Raw genomic sequence first — 22,159 nt, forward strand, 5'->3', positions numbered from 1 at the left:
TCAGTGAGTTAAAAAATAACAATTTAAAAAATCATCTAGTTGTCTTATCAAGCTGATTTTTTACTTCTGTACATTTTCTTTGTCATTACATACAAAAAATGCTTCAATGTGAATTACACAGCCAAAGTATTTTTACATTTAGTAACTATCACAGTAAGACCAGAGTATGTTGACATTTGGCCTGCAGCAAGGTGTCGCACACATTCTCTGAAGACATGAACGATGGCAGCTGGAGAGATGAATTTCTCTGTATGTGTCTGCATGGAGTTGGAAAATGGTTCTGAGTGAAGCTAAGCTAATATAATAGGTAGGGAGGTGATTTCTGATCGCTCATCTCTGACATGACAGCATTCATGAGTGATGGCATCAGACATGTTGGCAAGAGAGTGAGTGGCCTTCCCTTGTCATTCAGAAAGCAACGACTTCATAATAACTGTCCTGATTTCACCATGGCTGTTTTTGGTGCTGCTGTCGAGTTTGCATTGATATCTATTTATTTTCAATGGTCAGCGTTTCTATGGAGAACCTTTATTTGTATTTATCTACAGTGCTATTTCATTTCAAACATCATCAGGGGTTTCCTTTTCTGTGCACAAACTGGGATAGACAAAGGGCAAACCTGCTTCAGATAATTTGATTGGTATAGAACAGGTCAACTCCACAGATGTGATCCAGGTCATATCTCTTTCCTGCTTTACTTTGGAGGTGAAAAGAGGAGCCATGTTCCAAAATTGTTTCTTCATTTCAACTGTAGCAGCACCTGTATTTAAAAAAAAAAAAAAAAAGGGGGGGGGGGGGTGTCACAAGGGACATTGGAATCAGTTAAAAAGGACTTTTTCTGCATTTACACCAAACCAAAGGTACTACCTGCAGTTAGATTGTGGGAGTTATGTTGTTAGCGCCATAAGTGCTGTATGTTAGTGTTAATATGACACCTCTATGAAGTACCTCAATACTAAGCACCGAAACCTAACTACTAAAAAAATATCTAAAAATAAAACGATCAGAATATGCAGGTGAAATAAATTCATGTACATTCTTTTTTATTATTATTATTATACTAAACATTATACAAATATTTTTTAAATGATTGAAAAGTATTAATATTATGATTTATACAAAAACACAAAATAAAGGAGAAAAAAAGTTTCAAAAATTTTTACCATTACCAAATTACCAATGTGGTTGAGCCGCAAGCAAAGAAAAAGCTAGTAACACCTGACCAGCCTCATCTAGTCTTTCTCGTGCATCTGAAAAATGTAGTTGGCACTTAACATAATAGCATGCAGCTATTATTGTTAGCCTAATGCTACCAATGACAAATGAACTCACTACCGGTAGGTTATGTATATTGTAGATATATTAGTGAGTCATCAAAATTTTGTGAATGTCTTTTCAACTTTTACACGATAGAAAAAAGATATGCCGAGAATTACTCGCCTTGTAACATCACTCGTCGGCCATTTTACTTCAGGGCCATTTTGACAAACAATACATTATAGTCAATGGAGTGTGCTCTTTAAAATAGTTATAGATAGCTAAATTTTCAACAATTTTTCAAACAACAGAGATTGAGGTGGGACGATATGGGTAACTCAAGATTCCATATTGTGATGATATGTGGCCCACAATTATGAACATCACCATACACAGTATCTATGACAATTATGAACATCACCATACACAGTATCTATGATATTCGATATATTGTTAGAAATTTTTTCAACAATATATCACGATATATGTGACTGAAAAAGAAAAAAATACCCATAAAAAGGAAATCGTCTAATTAAGCATTTATCCAATGCCAAAACTTTCAATTATTTTTACATTTATTATTTTATACAATTAATGTGCATCAACATTAATAACATGTTTTATGTAAACCCGGATAGTGTGCTGCTTTCTGGTACTGAAAAGTTAGTATCAACTTAATTTTACATAGTACCTCACTGCCTCCTAGTCCTGCAATGGCATACCGCACACATGCTATTTTTAGACCGTGACGCTGCATTGTAAAGCGGAAGTAAAGCAGGAGTGGGACATTCTAGCCCCGCACTCACATAGAAACTGTGTTAATTCTGCTACTTTTCTCCGGTAATCTTTCAAAAACGAACATTATGATCACACATTGCTTTTTTGGAACTTGTAGAAACGACTCTAGACATTACGACATATGAAGGAGGTTTTCTTCATACGTTTCCCAAAACCAAAAACTCGGAGGAAAAAATGTGAAGAATGAATCAACTTGCGTGGACTTTTAACGACAGCTCGGTGAATCCATTCACATTTCATATGCAGTACACATTTTGTTGAGTTGGCGTGGTCTTTCGGAGGACGAAGAGGTAATCCATTTTGATATTTTTAATTTCTTTTTTAGCGTGACGTTGTGCTGTGCTGCTTCTGTCTGACAATGAATGACCTGAAAAGACTTAAAATGGTATCTGACTGCCACTGTTACCTTTTCTGTTGTTAAAAAAAAAAACAACTTTAGTAAGGGGGAAGTGTAAATAAATTATAAAATTAAGATTGGTTATCAATGAAAAAATTAAAAGTGTTCGTTGGCTGTTACTGAGTAGCATTTACGATCGCTAAACAAAACAATATAAATTAGCCCCAAGAATGGTCAGAGACGTACGACAACCAGAGGATATAATATATGAGAAAAACAGGCCTGGTGGTAAAAAATAGCTTGTTTAAACAGGAGAATGTCATTGTCAGTCGCGTAAGAAAAAGGTGTCGATAAAAAAGCTAAGGCTATGCTAAGGTCAGCTCGGTTTTTTTCGTCTTTTTCAGCCCTCGACACTGAAGCCATCTCTTTAACTGAACTTTTTTATGTTCTTCCACATCTTTGCAAGTGAATTTGGCACCAGGGACATTTTCGGAGAGAATTGGTAGGTTTAGCTCTGTAAACATCTCCTTCATACACAATTTCCATTCATTTCCTATTGGGGACAAACGGTCGTGTGTCCTCCCATAGCAACAGTAGCTAACGTCATCACTATTTATGAGCGTAAGTGACATGTTGCTTTCGGTACGCCATTGTAATCACTGTAAAGCTGTACAAGTTAAAGTCCATTAACTTTGATAACCTGACCTTGTACAGCTGGACACATTAAAGTGCACAAACATTAACCCTTTAACACTGAACGTGTCGGTAGCGACATGTTTAACCATATCGTCTTTGAAGCTTCGTCACGCTGTAATTACGTCACCCACGTGCCGCTGGTTGGTCTCATTTGAAAGTGCGGAAGTTGATGTCCACACCAGTTTTTATTTGAAGTCAATCGACCTAGAAAAACGGGAGATAATGTCATTTGAGTTTTATAGTTGTTTTTTTTTGCACTCATAAATATGCATTAAAATGCTGCATGGACCATGTATCTATCTCCATATTTCCATCATTTCTTGTCCTTTTTCAAAACTGAAAGCAGCACAAAAGACTACATATCCCAAGAGCTGTTGTGATGTCAAGACGGACGAATCGAATATGATCATTTTTAATAAATTTCCGAGCGAGGCGCCAACTAATGAAAGGGAGGCATGCGAAGCAAGCAACGGCCGGTTGGTTTGAACGAGCGACTTCGAAACGTGCAGAATGAATCTAAAACTACATTTAGCGCAAGCTAATGCATTATTTCATTAACTCAAGGAAGAAGATGAGCCGTATTTGTTGTTGTTTTCTTTGGATGAGTCGGCGTCTCGGCGAGTAGAAGTGACAGCCGCGCGCAAACGACGAAAGAGAAGGCTATGTTAAGTTGTGTGTGACACAGCTCCGTGACCTGTTCAAGAAGAAGCTTTAGCTAGTGCGCAAAAGAAAAAAAAACTTTATTGGGTCGCATGCCTGAAAAATTTGAATTGAACTGAACTACTTGTCAATATTTTTTAAAATACTTTTTTTCAATGTTATATATATTTTTTCTCCACTATAATCTTTTCAATTTTTATTTAGATGTGTGTTCGAGAAGCTGGATTGCATGTACGTATATACTTTTGATAAGGTGATGGGTACAACACCTAACTTCACAAAGAGATATCCTCCAAACCCTTTTTGTGTTAGATGATATATATATTTTTTTCTCACTATTTTGCACTGTATATAACTTGTTTTGACCATAGTTTGTGTAAAGGCCAAAAACGGCTATGACCATATCTGCTGTTTGTGTTGAACTGTCAAACATAAAACTATTCAATCTTATTTTTTTCTATTGAATGTTTATCCTAACAAGTTCAATAAATATTATCAAGCTTCAAAATGGTTGGTCGAGCATGTTTGGTCATCAATGGGACATCAAAATTACAAATTTTGAAAAAAGATTTTGGGATTTGTCTTTTTGGGTTCAAAATGTGGATTACAATTGGTCAGTGAAGAAAACAACAGTTTGGACATGAAGTTCAAGGTGTCCTGAAAAAAGGGACCCAACTTGGCCATAGTAAACAATGTTTTCTTTGAAATATAAAAGCAACATCAAATGCATGCAAATTCGGCCATAATAGGCTTAGGTGTTAAAGGGTTAATAAGTTGTTTTATGTAAGCCAGGAGAGTGCACTGCTTTCTGAAACTGAAAAGTAATTACCAACTTACTTGATTTGTTTTTCTGTGTTCTCATTTTCCGCCATTCTAAATGTTCTTCTTGTATTGTCAACTCCTCACCAGCAGCCCACTTCACACATGTTCATAGGATTAGCGCCCCACAAACTGACTGTGACGAGGTAAACGTATGTGTGTTGTAATAAAATAGCGATACTTGCAATTTATGGCAATATTATTTTTTCCCCGCCACTAGTTCGAGATGCAGTAATTTTCCTGCAAATGTAAGATTATTTAAAACATTTTCTCAAAATACAGCTAGAATCTTAGCCATTCCGATACGTTTTGTTATAAACCAATCCGTTTGGTAAATTGTTCAGCCAGTTAAGAGTATTTTAGAGGAGAAAAATCACTCATGTCAGTCAGAGAAGTTCACCAACACAAGATGGCCATTGGTTACTTACGCCACATACTCTGTCTTTAGACACCTAGCCTTATATACAGTATATGATATCTATGAGGTGGAACACATTGACAGAGCACAGTATGACCGTTGTGCAGCAAATGTAAATTAACTGTTTTGAATCCAATGCAACTTAACGGTATTTTTACATTATGGAAATGGTCCAGTTATATATTTGGGGACGAGGGAAAACATGTTGAATGCGTTTAAGTTGAGAACCATGCAAGCATTCAGAGTGTTTACCTTATTAGCAGCCTCAAGTGAAATGATGAGTGTGTTAAGTTCTTCTCTATTCATCTCCATGATGATAGACTTCAAGGTTCCATTCTCTTTAACATCCAGATTAAGATTTAACAGGGGAGTCTGAAGAGATGAGATCTTGTCGCTTGAAAGTGCCATCTGGAGGCAGTAGATATTGATAAAAACAAATCAAATCAAACGTTTAATGTCAGCAGACTAGCTAGCTGCATATTACTATAGAGATCCTAGATAAAAAAAGGTCTTTTTTAAAAACTCTTTATCGAGTCGAAATTGATTGGACAGCTATTGCTGATAATGAGCGTTTTCTAGGGTTGTCACCGATCAGATCACATTTTTGGAAATTGGGCTCAATGGCACCATTTTAAAGAAATCCGAATCGGATAAAAAAGATCTGGGTTTGAAGGGAAAAAAACATATGAAATAATGATTTAAATAAAAAAGAAATATGTGAATGTAAAGTACAATAAATTAAGGGTAATTTACAGGCCCCTATGATCCTGAGGCCTGGGACAACATACCCGGTTGCGCCCCCCCTTTTCGATGGGCTTGCATGCAAGAAAGATAATGTCTCAAGTATGGAAATATTTTACATTTGGGTGTGCTTTTGTTCTTGTTAATACATTGCCGAGGTATCAGATAAGCACCTGGTAGTGGCACATCTTCAAAATTAGGTGACTCGAACGCTGCAATCGGGACAACCCTAGTGTTTTCAGTATCAATATCAACTCACTAGAGCTGTCCCGACTAGTCGACATAGTCGACGTCATCGATGACGTAAATCCGTCGACGAGGACAACATCCCGTCGACGGTTAATGAAGGGTTAAAAAAATATATGCGTGGAAAGTTAGAATGTCGGATGCTCTGTTTGCAAGCGGGGAAAGTGGCACAAAGCCAAAAAAGCGCACCAGAGTGTCCAAAACATTGACTTATTTCAAAGAAACAAAGGAGAGTACACTCTTCTGTCCTGTCTCTTCAATGCCAAGCTCGGCTGCACGTCGGCCGTGAATAAACACCTCAAGCGCCTTCACGCAATTGGTAATTTTTTTTTTTTTGTACACCAGAGGGTGCTGTCGCCTTACTAAATAATAATGTTTCATTGACAATGGGCCTATAAGTGCTATTAGTATTGTTCTTAATGCTAATTGAAAGGTTTATTTTATGGTATTGAAAATTATATAAGATTAAAAGGTCATAAATATATACGGTATATACAGTGATTGCACTCAAGGGAGAGATTGTCAATGATAAGGTAATAAATTAAGGTAAAGGCAATTCATATAGGCAATTCATTGATATATAAATAAGGTTTAAAAGGAAAAAGGTGAAAAGTTTTTGTTAATTTCTAATTGTGTTGCTTTATTTGTGTGCACCGTAGCTCTTACAGTGTGTTTACATCAAGGATGGAATAAAAGTTGTAAACCATCAGTTTAAGAGACCATCTTTTCAATCGGGATGCTACACTAGTTAATTCTATCAGCATTTGAACTCATAGTTTATTTGTGATTTATTATTGTTATTTACGTGTTTATTTGTACTTTAATAAATAATTTGAGTGTTCCAATACGTTTTTTGTGAATTGATAAGCGTCAACAAAAATTTCATTGCTAAATTAGTAAAAAAAAAAAAAAAAAAAAAAAAAAAAAATTAATTATTAGATTAGTCGACGAATCGTAAAAATAGTCGGCTGACTAATCGGGAGAAAATTAGTCGTTTGGGACAGCCCTACAACTCACCTTAAGCTGCCAGTCAAAGTCCTGCAGTATAGCAGAGGAGATGGAGGTGGTTCTTGCTAGCAGAGCATTGTGAATCTCTTCCCGTCTGGCTTTTAGCACGTTGAGCACTGCCTCAGAGTGGCTGCTGCTCATATCTGACAGGCTGACAAGCACCTAAAAACAACCAGTGGGAAATAGTGAAATTCTGATCCGAGAATAGCTTCTCCATACCCATATTGCTGTATGCAGCATCTTATCAAAATGTCCTTTAATGTCCTCTCACCTCCTCATCAGAGCTGTTGTTCCCTACCGACAACCGGAAGAGTGCCGCTAAAGAGTTGATAAGCTCCAGCCACTCCTCCAGGTTCCATGTGGTACTGTAGTCCCCTCTGCGAGGTGGTTCTCGGCCACAGATTCCATCTACGATCCTGTGACATAACTCCAGACACACAATACTCTGTCATTCATTTTGACTCCCACTCAAAATTAATTGGACGTCTAGCACTGTCAATGACAGCCAATGAGTTAACATAGAGACTGTCCAAGTGGAAAATGTTGGTCTAGTAGGGAATTTTGGTATGATTCCCTTATTAAACAGTGACATCTTTTTAAAACAATATATCGATTCTTGGCGGGAGCATATTGAACACCAATTGGGATACAAAGAATCGCCATCACTTGTACTCATCATAAATGGTATATTACAATATACGATATATTGTCACATCCCTATGCTGCCTTCACGTGGTGTCGAACTGACGGTAAAAACCACTTGTTGAGTCAGAAATTGTGCAGGTGAATTCCTCCTCAACTGGTATTTTCTACTCGAAACTTGGGAATTTATTATAAATATAAATATATATATAAAGCTGCCAAGCTGAGACGAGCCTTTTACCTTTTAAAACTGCTGACAGTGAATAAGGAGCTGTGAATAGGGACGTCCCAATGCTTATTCATGGATTTCTGATCTGAATCGATGTTTTTCCAAGATACATTTTGCCGATACCGATCAGATACAGTGGGGCAAATAAGTATTTAGTCTACCACCAATTGTGCAAGTTCTCCTACTTGAAAAGATTCGAGAGGGTTGTAATTGTCAACATGGGTAAACCTCAACCATGACAGACAGAATGTGGAAAAAAAAACAGAAAATCACATTGTTTGATTTTTAAAGAATTTATTTCAAAATTAGAGTGCAAAGTAAGTATTTGGTCACCTTCAAACAAGCAAGATTTCTGGCTGTCAAAGAGGTCTATCTTCTAACGAGGTCTAACAAGGTCTAATGAGGCTCCACTCGTTACCTGTATTAATGGCACCTGCTTTAACTCATTATCGGTATAAAAGCCACCTGTCCCCAACCTCAGTCAGTCACACTCCAACTCCACTATGACTATCTGCAGTTACAGTCTATTATTAACGTTATTTTTTTTGCAGGTGAAATGTCGCATTTGTACTTTCAACCTGTCATATACAAACACTAGCCACCTCCTCAATGCTGAAGCATTATTGGGCCAAGCATGAGAATGAAGTTTCTGATAATCCCAAGATGAACACAGGTATAGAGCCATTCCTTTACTTTCCCACAGTAGCTTTTTTGGTAATTTATTAGAAATCGGTAATTAAGCTATAATTTATTTATTGTCCACTTCAATTTTCTTCTGATGGGCTATAGTAGCACTTAGATGACGAAGTGGGGAGTCAAGGAGGCAATGCAACTGTAGATGAAATTGCAAAAGTGCAACGATGCATGGCTGAGCCGAATATGGCATACAATGCAGATTTTCTTCAATACTGGAGGAGCCAATGGACATCTTATCCAAACCTCTCTCAACTGGCTAAGAAATTCATGTGCATGCTGGCATCGTTGGTTCCATGCGAGTGTGAGTTGTCCACAGCAGGTGAAATTGCTTGTTTAAAAAATTTTTTAAAAAAATAAAAAGGAACCAACTAAATTTTAAACATGAGAAAAAACTATGTTTTTGAATAAATTATTTATCAGAACACAAAGTCCACAAACATCCTCATTCACCCATTCATTATTACTTACATTTTCACATTATATGTTCACATAATTTAAAGATATGGAATAATGCAATTTAAATGAAAGGACTTAAATGAATGTCATCAATTCAGTGTCAGTCTGTCAAGTGGGTTGCCTATAGGGATTTTTTATGTCCAGCAGGTGTCAGTATTCAATGACACAGTATCCACACTGTGTCAACACAGTGTGTCACTCTGTCGACACGCTTCATGATGTCTCACGGACCCATCATTAGTAGACATTAGGCATGTGCCGGTATGAGATTTTCACGGTACGATAACCGTGAGCAAAAACACCGCGGTTTCACGGTATTGCAATTATAGCTCCAAAATTTTGAGATGTATGGGTTTAAAAAAAAAAAAAAAAAAAATCCATTGAACAGGATTTTTTCAAAACATATTTGCAAATTGGAACATGAATATAATGTGAAAATAAATAAATGAACAAAAAATAACAAATATTATATAAAATTAAAATAAATAGAACCTAGACTATACCCACAGCCACAGCTCAAGTTGCTCAATATTAGAGTAAGAACAAAATAATTGCTATAAAAAGTAAAAACACTTCTAAATAAAATTAAAAATATATACTGTGTGACTTTTTTTGAGGGGGGAAGCTCAAGTGAAGTTTCGCCATTTTCAGCCACTGTGTCAACTCTACTCTACATGATGCCATGCCTTTGTGTTAAAAAGAACAAAGAATTCATAAGTTAATAAGTTAGTTAAAAATGTATAAGTTAGTTTTATAAATTAGTTAAAATGTAAATATTGTTGAGGAAAGGTTTCATCTAAAAAAAAAAAAAAAAAAAGTGAGGAGTGAGACCTCTTCTCTCAATTAGCGATCTTTGACGCGATTCTTTTTCTTCCCTTTCTTTCAAGCTTTTTTCTCACTCAGCGGCTGTGAGACATAAAAGAAGCTGCTCTCCCAGTTTAGCCTTGGCTAACATTCGTCTTTGTAAGTTTTAGTTAGTTTGTATATTGAATTTGAAAGGAAAATGTGTGTTTTGTTTTTGGCGAACTTTTTAATGGTGCTACTATCCTGTTGAACCCAATCACACGTGGAAAAATACAATTGTACGTTTTAAATGTATTTATTTGTATATTTCACCACGATTTGAGAGCTCAATAAACTGAAGAAAAGTACGCCTTGTGTTTGGAGGATTTGTTTTCGGGTTTGCTGGCTGTTTAGTGACACTCACAGCAACAAGCGGGAAGGGGTGAGCGGTGCCGCACCAAGCCACTTCGGCTGCATTTTGGCACATGAAAAATAGCGAATACCGTACTAAGGTATGACGGAAAATTTTAGTGGTTTTGAAACCGCGACGTTTTCACACCACGGTAAACCGTGAAACCGGTAACTGGCACATGTCTAGTAGACATACCTGCTAGGAGAGCAGTAGCAATCAACAGTGTGCCCCGCCTCACTTTACAAACAGTAAAGATTGTTCTCAGCATTTTTATACACAATTTCTTCAGATCAGTAAGAAGTAAGCACATACATATTATGCACTATAATTAGGCATGAGCCGGTATGAGATTTTGACGGTACAATAACCGTGAGCAAAAATACCGCGGTTTCACGGTATCACGGTATTGCAATTATAGCTCCAAAATTTTGAGATTTATGGGTTTAAAAAAAAAAAAAAAAAAAAAAAAAAAACTTTTTTCCATTGAACAGGTTTTTTTTCCAGAACATATTTGCAAATTGGAACATGAATATAATGTGAAAATAAATTAATGTGAAAATAAATAAATTAACAAAAAATAACAAATATTTTATATAAAATTAAAATAAATAGAACCTAGACTATACCCACAGCCAGAGCTCAAGTTGCTCAATAATAGAGCAAGAACAAAATAATTGCTATAAAAAAGTAAAAACACTTCTAAATAAAATTAAAAATATATACTGTATGACTTTTTTTGAGGGGGAGAAGCTGAAGTTTCGCCATTTTCAGCCACTGTGTCAACTCTCTTCTACATGATGTCATGCCTTTGTGTTAAAAAGAACAAAGAATTCATAAGTTAATAAGTTAGTTAAAAATGTATGTTAGTTTTATAAGTTAGTTAAAATGTAAATATTGTTGAGGTTTCAAGGTTTCATCTAAAACAAAAAGTGAGGGGTGAGACCTCCTTTCGCAATTAGCGATCTTTGACGTGACCCCCCCCCCCCCTTCATTCAAGCTTGTTTCTCACTCAGCGGCTGTGCGACATAAAACGTCGACGAAGCTGCTCTCCCAGCTTAGCCTAGGCTAACATTCGTCTTTGTAAGTTTTAGTTAGTTTGTACAGTGATACCTCAGCTCACGAACATAATTGGTTCCCAGAAAGTGTGTGTAAGGCGAAAAGTTCGTCTTCCGAACATTTATTTCCCATAAGAAACCATTAAAATGAGAATAATCCGTTCCCAGGTCCCCATAAAACATAATTTTCTACTAAATAAGCCTTAAAACTACGCAAAAATATACCTTATTTTATGTATAATAAATGTGCTATTGTGTTATAATTAAAGAAATAAACTGTACTGTATAATAAAGTCGTTTTATTTACCTTTGTGATGGTAGTTGATGGCTTGATGGAATGGAGTGGGAGGAGGAGGGAGGGAGGGAGTTACTGTTTGGAAGGAGAGTGTTAACGGCAAAGTGCGCAGTTAGCGTAGACTCCACTGCTGTGCCCACCACATGCTTTTGGTTGTTAATAAAAGCCATCCGACGCCTCCGGGTGTTTGTATGCACGCCGCCACCTTTCTGGAGAGGAAATCGGGCGAACCGAAGACAACCGACGACAACGAGCCAACGTGACTCGCCGGTCCACTTCTCACTACGGTGGGAAGCTGAAAGCACCGCCAATTACCAGTCGAGGGCGAATTGGTAACACGAGTCACCTTCCATAAGGACTGTAGGTAACTCTTTTTCGGTCCCATAATAGCAAAAGTACACTCAATATGGTCCAAAATGTCTATCAAACACAAACCACGTCCGCACTCAATGAAAGTGAGGGGACGAACTGGGACGCCGTGAGCGTGCGTCAGCTTCTCGTGGCGCTTTTCGACCGCGTGAATTGGTTCGTCCGCCGAAAACTAGTTCGTCAGCAGAGACTATATGCTCGCGAATTTAATGTTCTTGAGGTGAAAAGTTCGTGAGCTTAAGCGTTCGTGAGCCGAGGTATCACTGTATATTGAATTTGAAAGGAAAATGTATGTTTTGTTTTTGGCGACCTTTTTCACGGTGCTACTGCTATCCTGTTGAACCTACTCACATGTGGAAAAATACAATTGTATAACGTTTTAAATGTATTCATTTGTATATTTCACCACGATTTGAGAGCTCAATAAATTGAAGAAAAGTACGCCTTGTGTTTCGAGGGTTTGTTTTTGGGTTTGCTGGCTGTTTAGCAGAATAGCATTACTGACACTTACGGCAACAAACGGGAAGGGTGAGCGCTGCCGCACCAAGCCACTTCGGCTGCATTTTGGCACATGAAAAATAGCGAATACCGTACTAAGGTATGACGGAAAATTTTAGTGGTTTTGAAACCGCGACGTTTTCACACCACGGTAAACCGTGAAACCGGTAACCGGCACACAAAAACAACAACAACTTTGCTCCACCATCTTATGAGTGGCACAATATTACTAATGCATATTTATTGAAAATTACAACACAAATTAAGCGTTTGCATTTTTACGTATCGTCTTCTTATTGTAGTAGACGAATTAATAGATATAAACTAGTTCTGCCCACGCAACAAACCCAAATTAAGTCCCTTCCCCTGCCATTTCTTTTAAGTTTTTTTTGCCACGACAACTAAAGCACTGAAATGGACGTTCTCTTAATTACCAATTACAAGTGTTTTTTTACTTTCCCAAAGCACATGAAGGCAGCAGTACTACAGTCTACAAATACATAAATACATAAACGCACGAAGTTAACAATGCTATAAAATATTTACCTTATGACAATTTTTCATGCGTTAAGAACAAAGGTATACGTTGTTTTTGTATTGTTAGCAAAAATAATGAGTCCAGTTTGTAATAAATCAGACTGCCATTACTAAACGTCCTATTTGACTTGAAATTCATTCACGTGGCTTAATTGCTTAGGAGGTAGACTTTTGCAACACCGCCAGTGTGTCAAAAACGTTTTACTGCCCACAACAAATGACAAAATAAACCTATTTGCACTTACTTTAAGACACTCGATAACAGGTAATTTGGTCAATTGTACGGCCATATTTTTTTCTAGTTCCGCCTTATTGTCAGCTGACTTGCGTCGAGTCACGTGACCATGTCAGGAACCCTTTAATTTTTTAACACATTTTTCTTTTTAACACATTTAAACTAAACTAATTGTGGGAAAACATTATTATCAATTTTCTATTACTTTTTTTCCCCCAACCACACCTTAATAACGTGTTTTTGACGTCCGGAATTTAAAAAATGGGGGGAAAAAAACTAAAGAAAATGAATTGGATCGTGAAAATATTCCAAACCCTTCGACGAAATAAAATTTGATATAAATGATATTAGATTTCCGTTTTGAATCAAATGTTACTTTTAGTTGTCCCAGATACCGCTAAATGGCAAGGAAGCGGAAGAGACATAGGGGTGAAGATTTTTTTTTTTTTTTTTTTTTACAGTGTTGAAGAATGGTTGCGCCTAGGACAGTTGCTGATGACGCAAAGTGCTGCAAGAGAAACGCTTGGTAACAAACAATTCTCTTATTTGGTAGCGAAAACGTGGATGAACGGTCACGCAACTTGATATTAATCTTCAATTGGACATAAAAAGCGTAGGGTAAGTCTGTCATGAGATGTAAACTGGCGATGGAAAATACAGTCTTAGATACTCGTTTCACCGAGTTGTAGCGTTGGTGAGCATTCGAATAAACTATAAAACGCTATTATTTTGAGTTACGGTAATTAACAAAATATATATTAACGCACGATCAGTCATTGAGGTTATGCAGAGATTTGTCAAGAATGTGTGTCGTTTGACACTACTTCGTTAGATTAGAATGTACAGTGCTGTACAGTATAGTTAGCGGTGCAGACTAGTCACCTGAAAGTAATACTGAAACTATTTCATTTGTTATTATTGTGAACAAAAGTTATTGATTTTATAGCAGATTTTCTTTCTTTTTCTTTTTTTTTTTAAATTGGGTGAATGCTGTAAATATTTAGGCTTTTATTTTTACCACCTCATTTAACAACAACCTTTGCAAATCAGCATTCTCCTGGATTTTTATTGTGATTTTTGTGGGATTCATTTCATGTGAATTTTTATTGGTATATTTCAGTTGTATTTAATTAGGTAAATGTTTATTTCATTTTACATTGATTTATTCCCATTTATATTTATTTATTTAAATATTTATGTCAACAATTTGATGTATTTTTCCATGTAGCTATTTACTTCAATATTTATTTGATTTATTTAATTTTTTAATTTTAAAAAAATACATACTGTATATATATTTAAACATGGAATGATTTATTTGAGTATTTATTCATGTCCATTTTTGTGTATTTATTTATGCCAACAGTTATTTACTTCACTTCTTGTTTCATTTTGGCCTCGAAGCACTATGAATTGTCGTTGGTCCGTTGGTGTGAATCGGGTGGGTTTAGCGTTTATTGAGTCACAATTCATTGCTTTTGTCGCAAAGTACTGGATAAGGTTTGCTAATGAACTTTTCTAATAAAATTGGTTTCTGAATTTCTTAACCACCTTCTGTTGGCTTCAATTTAAGAATTGATGATGATGATTGTTTTTCCCATATAAACTGTCCAAATACATTATTAATCTCCTTACGTCGATCATTTATGGAAAGTAATAAAGCTGGGCAAACAAATCTTGACACACCTGCTTTTGACAGTAAGACCGAACATAAAAAGGCCTGTTCACAGCCACATAATAACCAATTCACTGCCAGGGATAGTGATAGATGGTAAAGTCTGTTGAACTGGGATGGCTGCTGTTGAATGATCATATTTAAAAGCCTTTGACAGCCCTCGCCTTCAATAGCAGTGAGTAATCTAAAGATTAACTTTGCTTTTTGAATAAATATGAACACCAAAGTATTGAACAGTTTGTATTTCAGACCAAAGTATTGAGAGCTGTACATGCTCATACCTTTCAGTTGGCCAATGCCTCTAGAATCTTTTGTTTTTTGTATTGATTTTAAATAATATTCACAGTTTCAGAGATGCTGAATTTGGGATATTCATTAGTTGTCAGTTAAAACCATCGAGATGAAAAAGAAATGAACATTTTAAATACATGAAGTTATTACTCCAATTATCATGCACTGTAGATCAAGAATCTGTAAATTTGTTGCAATTTTACTTTGAGGAACATTGTTCCTGAACTGTTCAACAATTTTCTCACACAGTTCTTCACAAAGAGGTAAAGCCTGACCCATCTTTGCTTGACTGAGCAATTCAGAGAAGCTCCTTTTATACCCAATTATGGCTCCCACCTGAGCATTTCTCAAATATACATATACTATAGATTAGGTGTGTCAAAAAAATCAATTCTGAGATATATCGTCATATTACGTCACACAATTCTCGTATCGATTCAAAATCCATCTGTATTGATCCTTACACGTGTGTTTTTGGTGCAGATAAACAATTCAGTGGCTGCTTTTCTACTTCCGTCCAGTAGTTGGCAGCGAGCAGCATCATTGCCTTGCAGTCTGCTCAAGTTAAAAACAACATTAGACTAATCTGAGTAGAGATTTGTGTACGTCGCCCTCTAGTGGACATTACTGGTGTGTTTACACACCTATAGCAGCCAAGCATCAATCAATGTAAACAGTAATATTAGCTGCTGTTGGCTGTGTGCTGCGGGCGTCACACCTCAGCAATGGCAGCCGGGGTACTTTGGAATTTCTTTGTTTCATGTTTTGCCCCCTCTCCTCCCACAAAAGTCAAACTCTACCTATGTGTTTATATCCATTTTGATGTTTTTTCTAAGGTGACAAACAAATATCGCAATAATCGTCTTCAAGTGTAATCGACTTTTCAATCAACTTTATTTGTATAGCACATTTAAAAAATCAGCAAAGGAGTCCAAAGTGCTTTACATACCATAAAACAGCAAAATAAGTTAACATTCAAAGATAAAAGAAACACATAAAAAATAAAATAAATAAAAGAAGAGGTCATAAACCTGGGGTGCCCAAATCAGTCCTCAAGGGCCGCTGTGGGTCCTGGTTTTTGTTCCTACTGATCGAGCACAGACAGTTTAACCAATGAGGTTTCTGCTAAAACAAGCAGCACCTGACTACAATCAACTGATCACACTTGGAAGACACCAGATTGCTGCAAAGGTGTCATCCTATTTTGTTGGAAAGAAATCCTGCACCCACTGTGGCCCGATGTGGAATAGTTTGGTGAACCCTGTCATAAACAGCCATTGCACATTAAAAGCTGAAGAAAAATAAAATGTTTTAAGGTGTGATTTGAAATCCGTAAGTGAAGGGGCCTGTCTAATAGTAAGTGGTAATTGGTTCCACAGCCTGGGCACCATCACCGCAAATGCACGGTCACCCCTAAACTTTAGCCTTGATCTTTGGACTTCTAGAAGCAGGTGGTCAGCTGATCTGAGGGTTCTGGTTGGACTGTAAGGCTGAAGCAGTTCTGACAGATGTGGCGGTGCAAGATTATTCAAACATTTAAAAACAAATAATAATATCTTAAAATGTATCCTCCAGTAATGTACTGGGAGCCAGTGAAGAGATGCTAAAATCGGTGTATAATTGGTGTATAAAATCGAGTGTAGTATCGGGATTAATCGGGATCGAATCATGACCTGTGAATAATAATACGAATCGTATCGCCAGATATGAGGCAATACACACCCCTACTTCATATTGTAGATATATTCCCATTTATTTATCAATTCCTTTAATTGTCATTACAATAAGTGTAACAAAATTAGGGATGGGAATTGAAATCCGATTCCAATTCAGAACCGGTTCCGAGTGTTTCGAGGCCTCGACATCACAATGAAAAAGCATTAACGATCCCTTTAACGATCCCTAAAGACGCATATTGCGTCATGACGTATCTTGTTGTCCAGACGCATCAAACTAGCATGGCGCCAAGAACCACTCGCTCCAAAGTTTGGCTACACTTCACCAGGAAAAAGGGTGAAAATGAAAGGTTACGATAGTTTAGCACGAGCGTTGCCGCCGTAAACATAACAATGACGTAGGTTCGAACGCTCGAAAGTGTGTCTTCACTTCACGAGGAAAAATTACAACAAAGCGACTTGCAGTCATTGCGAGATGGAAATAACTGCATCGGGAGGGAATAGACTGCACTGTCCTCACCGAGACGCTAAGGTTCAGTCCTGGCTATACAGCTAGCTAAACTCCCAAATGACGATGCAGAAGACGTTGGTATAATTTGCTGACTTTATTCAACCATCACTTGAAACTAAAAATAGAAATGAAACAAATCAATTTCGTCCCCAATAACAAACAGGTTGGCATCAACGTAAATCAGCGATGATTAGCTGCTAACACAGTCATAACAAACAGTTAGCATGCGTTTGCTAGCATTAGCACATCGTTTAAACCACTACACAACTGGATTTAAGTGTCCGATCGCGAGTGGAAACACACAACAACAACACAGAAGATGATACATACAGGCGTTGGCTCTGTGGATATTTTACAAACATTAACAAAGAACGTAGGCTCGTGGCAGTGTTTCCCTTTCTCACTAACTCGCTCACTGGCTTGGATGCGGCATTTCTTCCTCTTCGCGCTCTTCTTCGCGTGAGGAAGCGCAAGGGCGCCACCACTTGAGCGTGAAAGCGCCATAAAAACTAAAAGGCATGCATTTCAATATACTGGTAAATAAAAACAGGGGTCCCCAAACTACGGCCCGCGGCTCCATATTTGGTCCGGCCCCCTGAACAATTCCAGAGAGCATTTTGAATTTTTTTTTGTTTTTTTTCTCCCTCAGTAGTGTTATTTATTTCCTGGCCTTTTTCAGTGAATAACTCAGAGAGGGTTATTTGGTTATTATCTATCTAATTAATAGTGCTATTTTTATTATTATTATATATTATTATTTTTATTTTATTTACTTTTGTTCCGTGAAGAATCCACAGAGGGTTATTTGATTGTGGCTTTCTGAAAAACAATAATTTTTTTTACATTTCGCACTCCTGCAATCGTCACACTTTTTCTGTACAAACTGACCCCGGCCTCTCATCAGAGAAGGGAAAAGTTATTTGGCCCTCACAGGAAAAAGTTTGGGGACATTGCCAAAGGCAGAACAATGACCTATATGCCAAAATATACCAATATTTTTTATTTCTATTAGAAAAATATTTCAGTAAAATGTTACACATTCTTGTGCATTCGCCACTTATTGCCACAGTTAACATTGAGGCTTTGGGCCTCTTTTGACCTCGTTGTGAGTTTGTAAGGTTGTGACTTCTGATTAAAAAAACTTGATGCCAATCAAAATGTTTGTTCTCCTTTTTCCCGAAATAAGAATCGATAAGAGAATCGATAAAGAATCGAATCGTTAAGCAATATCGATAATGGAATCGGAATCGTAAAAATCGTATCAATTCCCATCCCTAAACAAAATGCATTCCAGGGTCAGCCCGACCGACCAAGACATTAATGAAATCACATATTCCATTGAGGGAATACAGGCTGAGCTGCCTGTCGGTTCGCTAAGTAAAGCGCTCCAGATCAGTGTGAAATGGAAAAATAATGGTGGGGGGCTCTCCTATCTCTTCTCAATTTGTCAAGAAAATTTGGTCAAGAACGCTGAAGGACTGCGTTGCAAATTCCATAAATTCGGAGAGAAGCAGATCGCAGCTCAGACGACAGACACATAACTGGGAGGGGGTTAAAGATAGGGATCAGCTGCAAAAGGTTCCGCCTTAATTGAAAGGCAAGCAGAAGTAGATATATATTTTAGATTTGTTCTCCTTTGTGTAAACATTTGACCTCTCCCACTGAAATATATGATAAGGGGAACATAGGAATTTATTGTTTACATTTTGTATTTTTGCACCGCGTGTGATTCCATGGTTCAGGCTGGGATAAACTAGATGACTATATAGACTACTGCAGGGGTCCCCAAACTACGGATCCGGCCCACGGGCCGGATACGGCGCACCTCCACATTTGGTCCGGCCCCCTGAACAATACCAGAGAGCATTTTGATTTTTTTTTGTTTTTCCCCCTCCCCAATATTGTTATTTTTTTCCTGGCTTTTTTTTCTGTGAAGAACCCAGAGAGGGTTATTTGGTTATTATCTATTTAATTTATAGTGTTATTAGGCTCGAGCGTATGACGTGGCACTCGCGAGGTTTCCGCCGCTATCGCCATTGTGGAAGCGAGAAACATAAACTGAGGCATTTCAACACAGGTCGCTCTTTAAAAATGGTTGGAAATTATTGTGCGGTAAAGAATTGCAACAACCGATCGAATAGAAAGGAGAATGTACAGCTCGACGGAACACCACTGAGTTTCTTCCGGATCCCTACATGGAGAAAAGGCGAGGGAAAGCTCATATCTGAACTTAGCAAACGTCGAAGAATGGCATGGGTGGCCTCGATCAGAAGGAAGGGCATAACGTTTGATTCTCCAGTTACACACTGAGTTTGCTCTATGCACTTCCACTCCGGTAAGTTAATTTCGTTTGTTTACGCAAATTTCAGTTACTTTACGCCCTAAGTTGGCCTGTTGTTAGCTGTAGCTACAGCTAAACAACTAGCATGCATACATGTACATTGTCTTCATAAGACATAATTCCTGTCGTTGCTAAATGAAAAAGCTGTAATATTTTGACGTGAGAGAGTGGCATAGAATTTGTACACAGGCTACATTTTATGCAACAAAAAATTTGTACATCCGTGGTCACAGACTAATGTAAACACACATTGCCTACCTTTGCTAGAAATATGGTGTTGCCGTTTGCTATGGTCATAATGTGAAGATCCTGCACCCATCCGCAGCAAAACTGTTCGTAGCTTTGTAGCGATTTGTAGTTTCGGAATTGCTGATGAGTGTAGTAACATACACCAAACACTAAATACAGCATGATGTCCATTTCGCGTAGTGGTGGAAGCTTGTCGACATCTTTATTCCATTTGTGTTCGGCTTGCTCGTGAGGGTCAACATTGTTCACATCCTTAAAATTGCTCACATATCTGTCCTTCGCCGTGGTAACAAGTTTGTCTCTGTATCGAACTGGCAAGTTTTCCCTACATTTTTCCATCTTTGGCACTCGTAGTTCAATTATATTTGCCGTTAAGTTTAAATTTCCCGTGATGCAGACATGCTTCCGCAATGGCTGCGTTGTCGCAAATCTCGCACGATCCCGTGCTGCTGTGACGTAAACGCTCGAGCCTAATTGTAGGAAAGCCCCATTGCATGTTTGTGCTTTAGTTTAATTGTTACGACGCTGGCCCTTTAAGAAAAGCGACGCGCGCACGAGTCACTTTCTCTCCTCCCATCATTGGCGCGCACGAGTTACTGTCTGTCCTCCCTTTACTACCAGTGTACACGAGTCACTTTTTCCACTCTCTCACTGCCTGCGGTTCGTTTCTCAAGCTGCCGTCCTGTTTAGTGGCAATCCAAGTGTTGTGTGTGAATGAGATAGGTCGGTATATTGCAGAAGTGTGCTTTGGCAGTGCATAAAGACGTTTGGCAGATGAGTTACCTGCTTAGGGTCCCTTGTACTCGTTAGCCGCCACGAGCTAGCCGGTAGCGCTAATCGCTAATGCTAATCGTTGGCCTCTGGCTACATGGTGGAGGCTGAATTTTGTTTGTTGCCAATTCACTTATCTAAATTGTTAGTTATTTTCCTGCTTAATGTGTATGCTCATTATTGTGAATGATTAGCATTGTATGCTTTATGTAAGCAGTGTATTTCATATTTAATGTTGGTCCTGTTAATTTAGATATGATTATAATACAGTATATTTTTATAGGTTATATATATATTACTGACATGTTATATGGTTATCTTGTAATCACAGAAACCACAATACAACAAAAATAAATCTCATACTCCTTTCATCATCATTAAAGGAAACAAATAAATCCTGAACGTCCCCTGTCGATTCTCTGATCGCTGTCACAACTCCATAACGTCGCCAGCTTTATACCACACACCCACAGAGGGATCCCCAGTCAAATTAACCCTCTTTTCCAGTTATTATTTCTTTCTCTTTCTCTATTATGTAATATATTAGTATTTTATTTACTTTTGTTCCGAGAAGAATCCAAAAAGGGTTATTTGATTGTGGCTTTCTGAAAAACAATACATTTTTACATTTACGCACTCCTGCAATCGTCACACAATTTCTGTTACAAACTGACCCTGGCCCCTCATCAGAGAAGAAAAAGTTATGCCCCCCCCCACAGGAAAATGTTTGGGGACCTTTGGACTGCTGTATTTAGTGTTTAGGCCCATTTGTTTTTTTAAACAAATGGGCTGGCTAAATAGATTATTTTCAGTTTTTTTGTTCTCATTTGATACTTTGTTCCATGTTTTATTCATCATTTCTACTTTAGTATATTCTGTTTTGTCATGTCATCTTGAAACAATGTACACCTTCCCCTGTCCAATAGAATTAAAATTAACAATGCCTGCAAAAGAATTCAGCTCAGATTGTTTTTGCAGTTAATTGTGTCATCCCAACCCCTCTTTAGTATGCATTTATATATACAGTGCCCTCAATAATTATTGGATTTATAATAATTATGTATTTTTTAGCTTTTGATATTTTTTTCACTTCTAAATAATATGTGACCGTAATGGAAAAAAAGAGAAAAGTCCAACCTTCAATACAAGTGCATTTATTCAGTGGGGAAAAAATCCCACATAAAGAAATAATTATTTGACATCAAATAATTTGTGTCATAATTATTAGCACCCCTGGTGTTAATGCTTTGTACAACCCCACTTTGCCAACAAAACAGCACCTAATCTTCTCCTATGTAGTTTCACAAGATGGGAAAAACAGAAAGAGGGATCTTCAGCCATTCCTCTTTGCAGAATCTCTCTAAATCATCCAGAGACCTGGGTCCTCTCCTCTGTACTCTTCTCTTCAGCTCACCCCACAGGTTTTCAATGGAGTTGAGGTCTGGGGACTGAGATGGC

The 22,159-nt window shown here is 37.5% G+C and overlaps 2 protein-coding genes across 6 annotated transcripts in view; one reads left to right on the top strand and one right to left on the bottom strand.

Annotated features, from left to right (window-relative positions):
* Nucleotides 1–512: 512 nt before the first annotated feature.
* commd8 (COMM domain containing 8) lies at nucleotides 513–20,563 on the bottom strand. Of its 2 annotated transcripts, XM_057859111.1 has the most exons (6): nucleotides 19,940–20,563; nucleotides 7,252–7,407; nucleotides 6,990–7,142; nucleotides 5,238–5,393; nucleotides 3,220–3,292; nucleotides 513–760 (listed from the first exon to the last, which is right to left on the bottom strand). In XM_057859111.1, exons 1-5 carry the CDS (start codon nucleotides 20,267–20,269, stop codon nucleotides 3,284–3,286), a joined length of 804 nt encoding a protein of 267 aa, XP_057715094.1. In that variant the 5' UTR covers nucleotides 20,270–20,563; the 3' UTR covers nucleotides 513–760; nucleotides 3,220–3,283. The 2 variants fall into 2 exon arrangements, with proteins under 2 accessions (XP_057715094.1, XP_057715093.1); XM_057859110.1 differs by lacking the exon at nucleotides 3,220–3,292 and having other exon boundaries at nucleotides 19,940–20,549.
* The window catches only part of atp10d (ATPase phospholipid transporting 10D), a 50,933-nt gene continuing 42,429 nt past the window's right edge, over nucleotides 13,656–22,159 (top strand). For 3 of the 4 annotated variants that reach the window (XM_057859107.1, XM_057859104.1, XM_057859106.1), the window contains exon 1: nucleotides 13,656–13,805. The gene's annotated coding sequence lies outside the window, so the exon portion shown is untranslated. Of the gene's footprint in view, nucleotides 13,806–20,521; nucleotides 20,654–22,159 lie in introns of those variants that run through there. The other variant, XM_057859105.1, reaches the window with a different exon arrangement.

Source organism: Corythoichthys intestinalis, chromosome 15, assembly GCF_030265065.1.
Source record: "Corythoichthys intestinalis isolate RoL2023-P3 chromosome 15, ASM3026506v1, whole genome shotgun sequence".
Classification (NCBI taxonomy): domain Eukaryota; kingdom Metazoa; phylum Chordata; class Actinopteri; order Syngnathiformes; family Syngnathidae; genus Corythoichthys; species Corythoichthys intestinalis.

Coding starts and splice junctions, on each gene's coding strand:
- commd8 (XM_057859110.1), bottom strand. CDS start 20,269: ATGGAAAAATGTAGGGAAAACTTGCCAGTTCGATACAGAGACAAACTT. Junction 7,408..19,939: donor ACACCATATTTCTAGCAAAG/GTAGGCAATGTG, acceptor GTGTGTCTGGAG/TTATGTCACAGGATCGTAGA. Junction 5,394..6,989: donor ACTTTGACTGGCAGCTTAAG/GTGAGTTGTAGG, acceptor TACTGCCTCCAG/ATGGCACTTTCAAGCGACAA.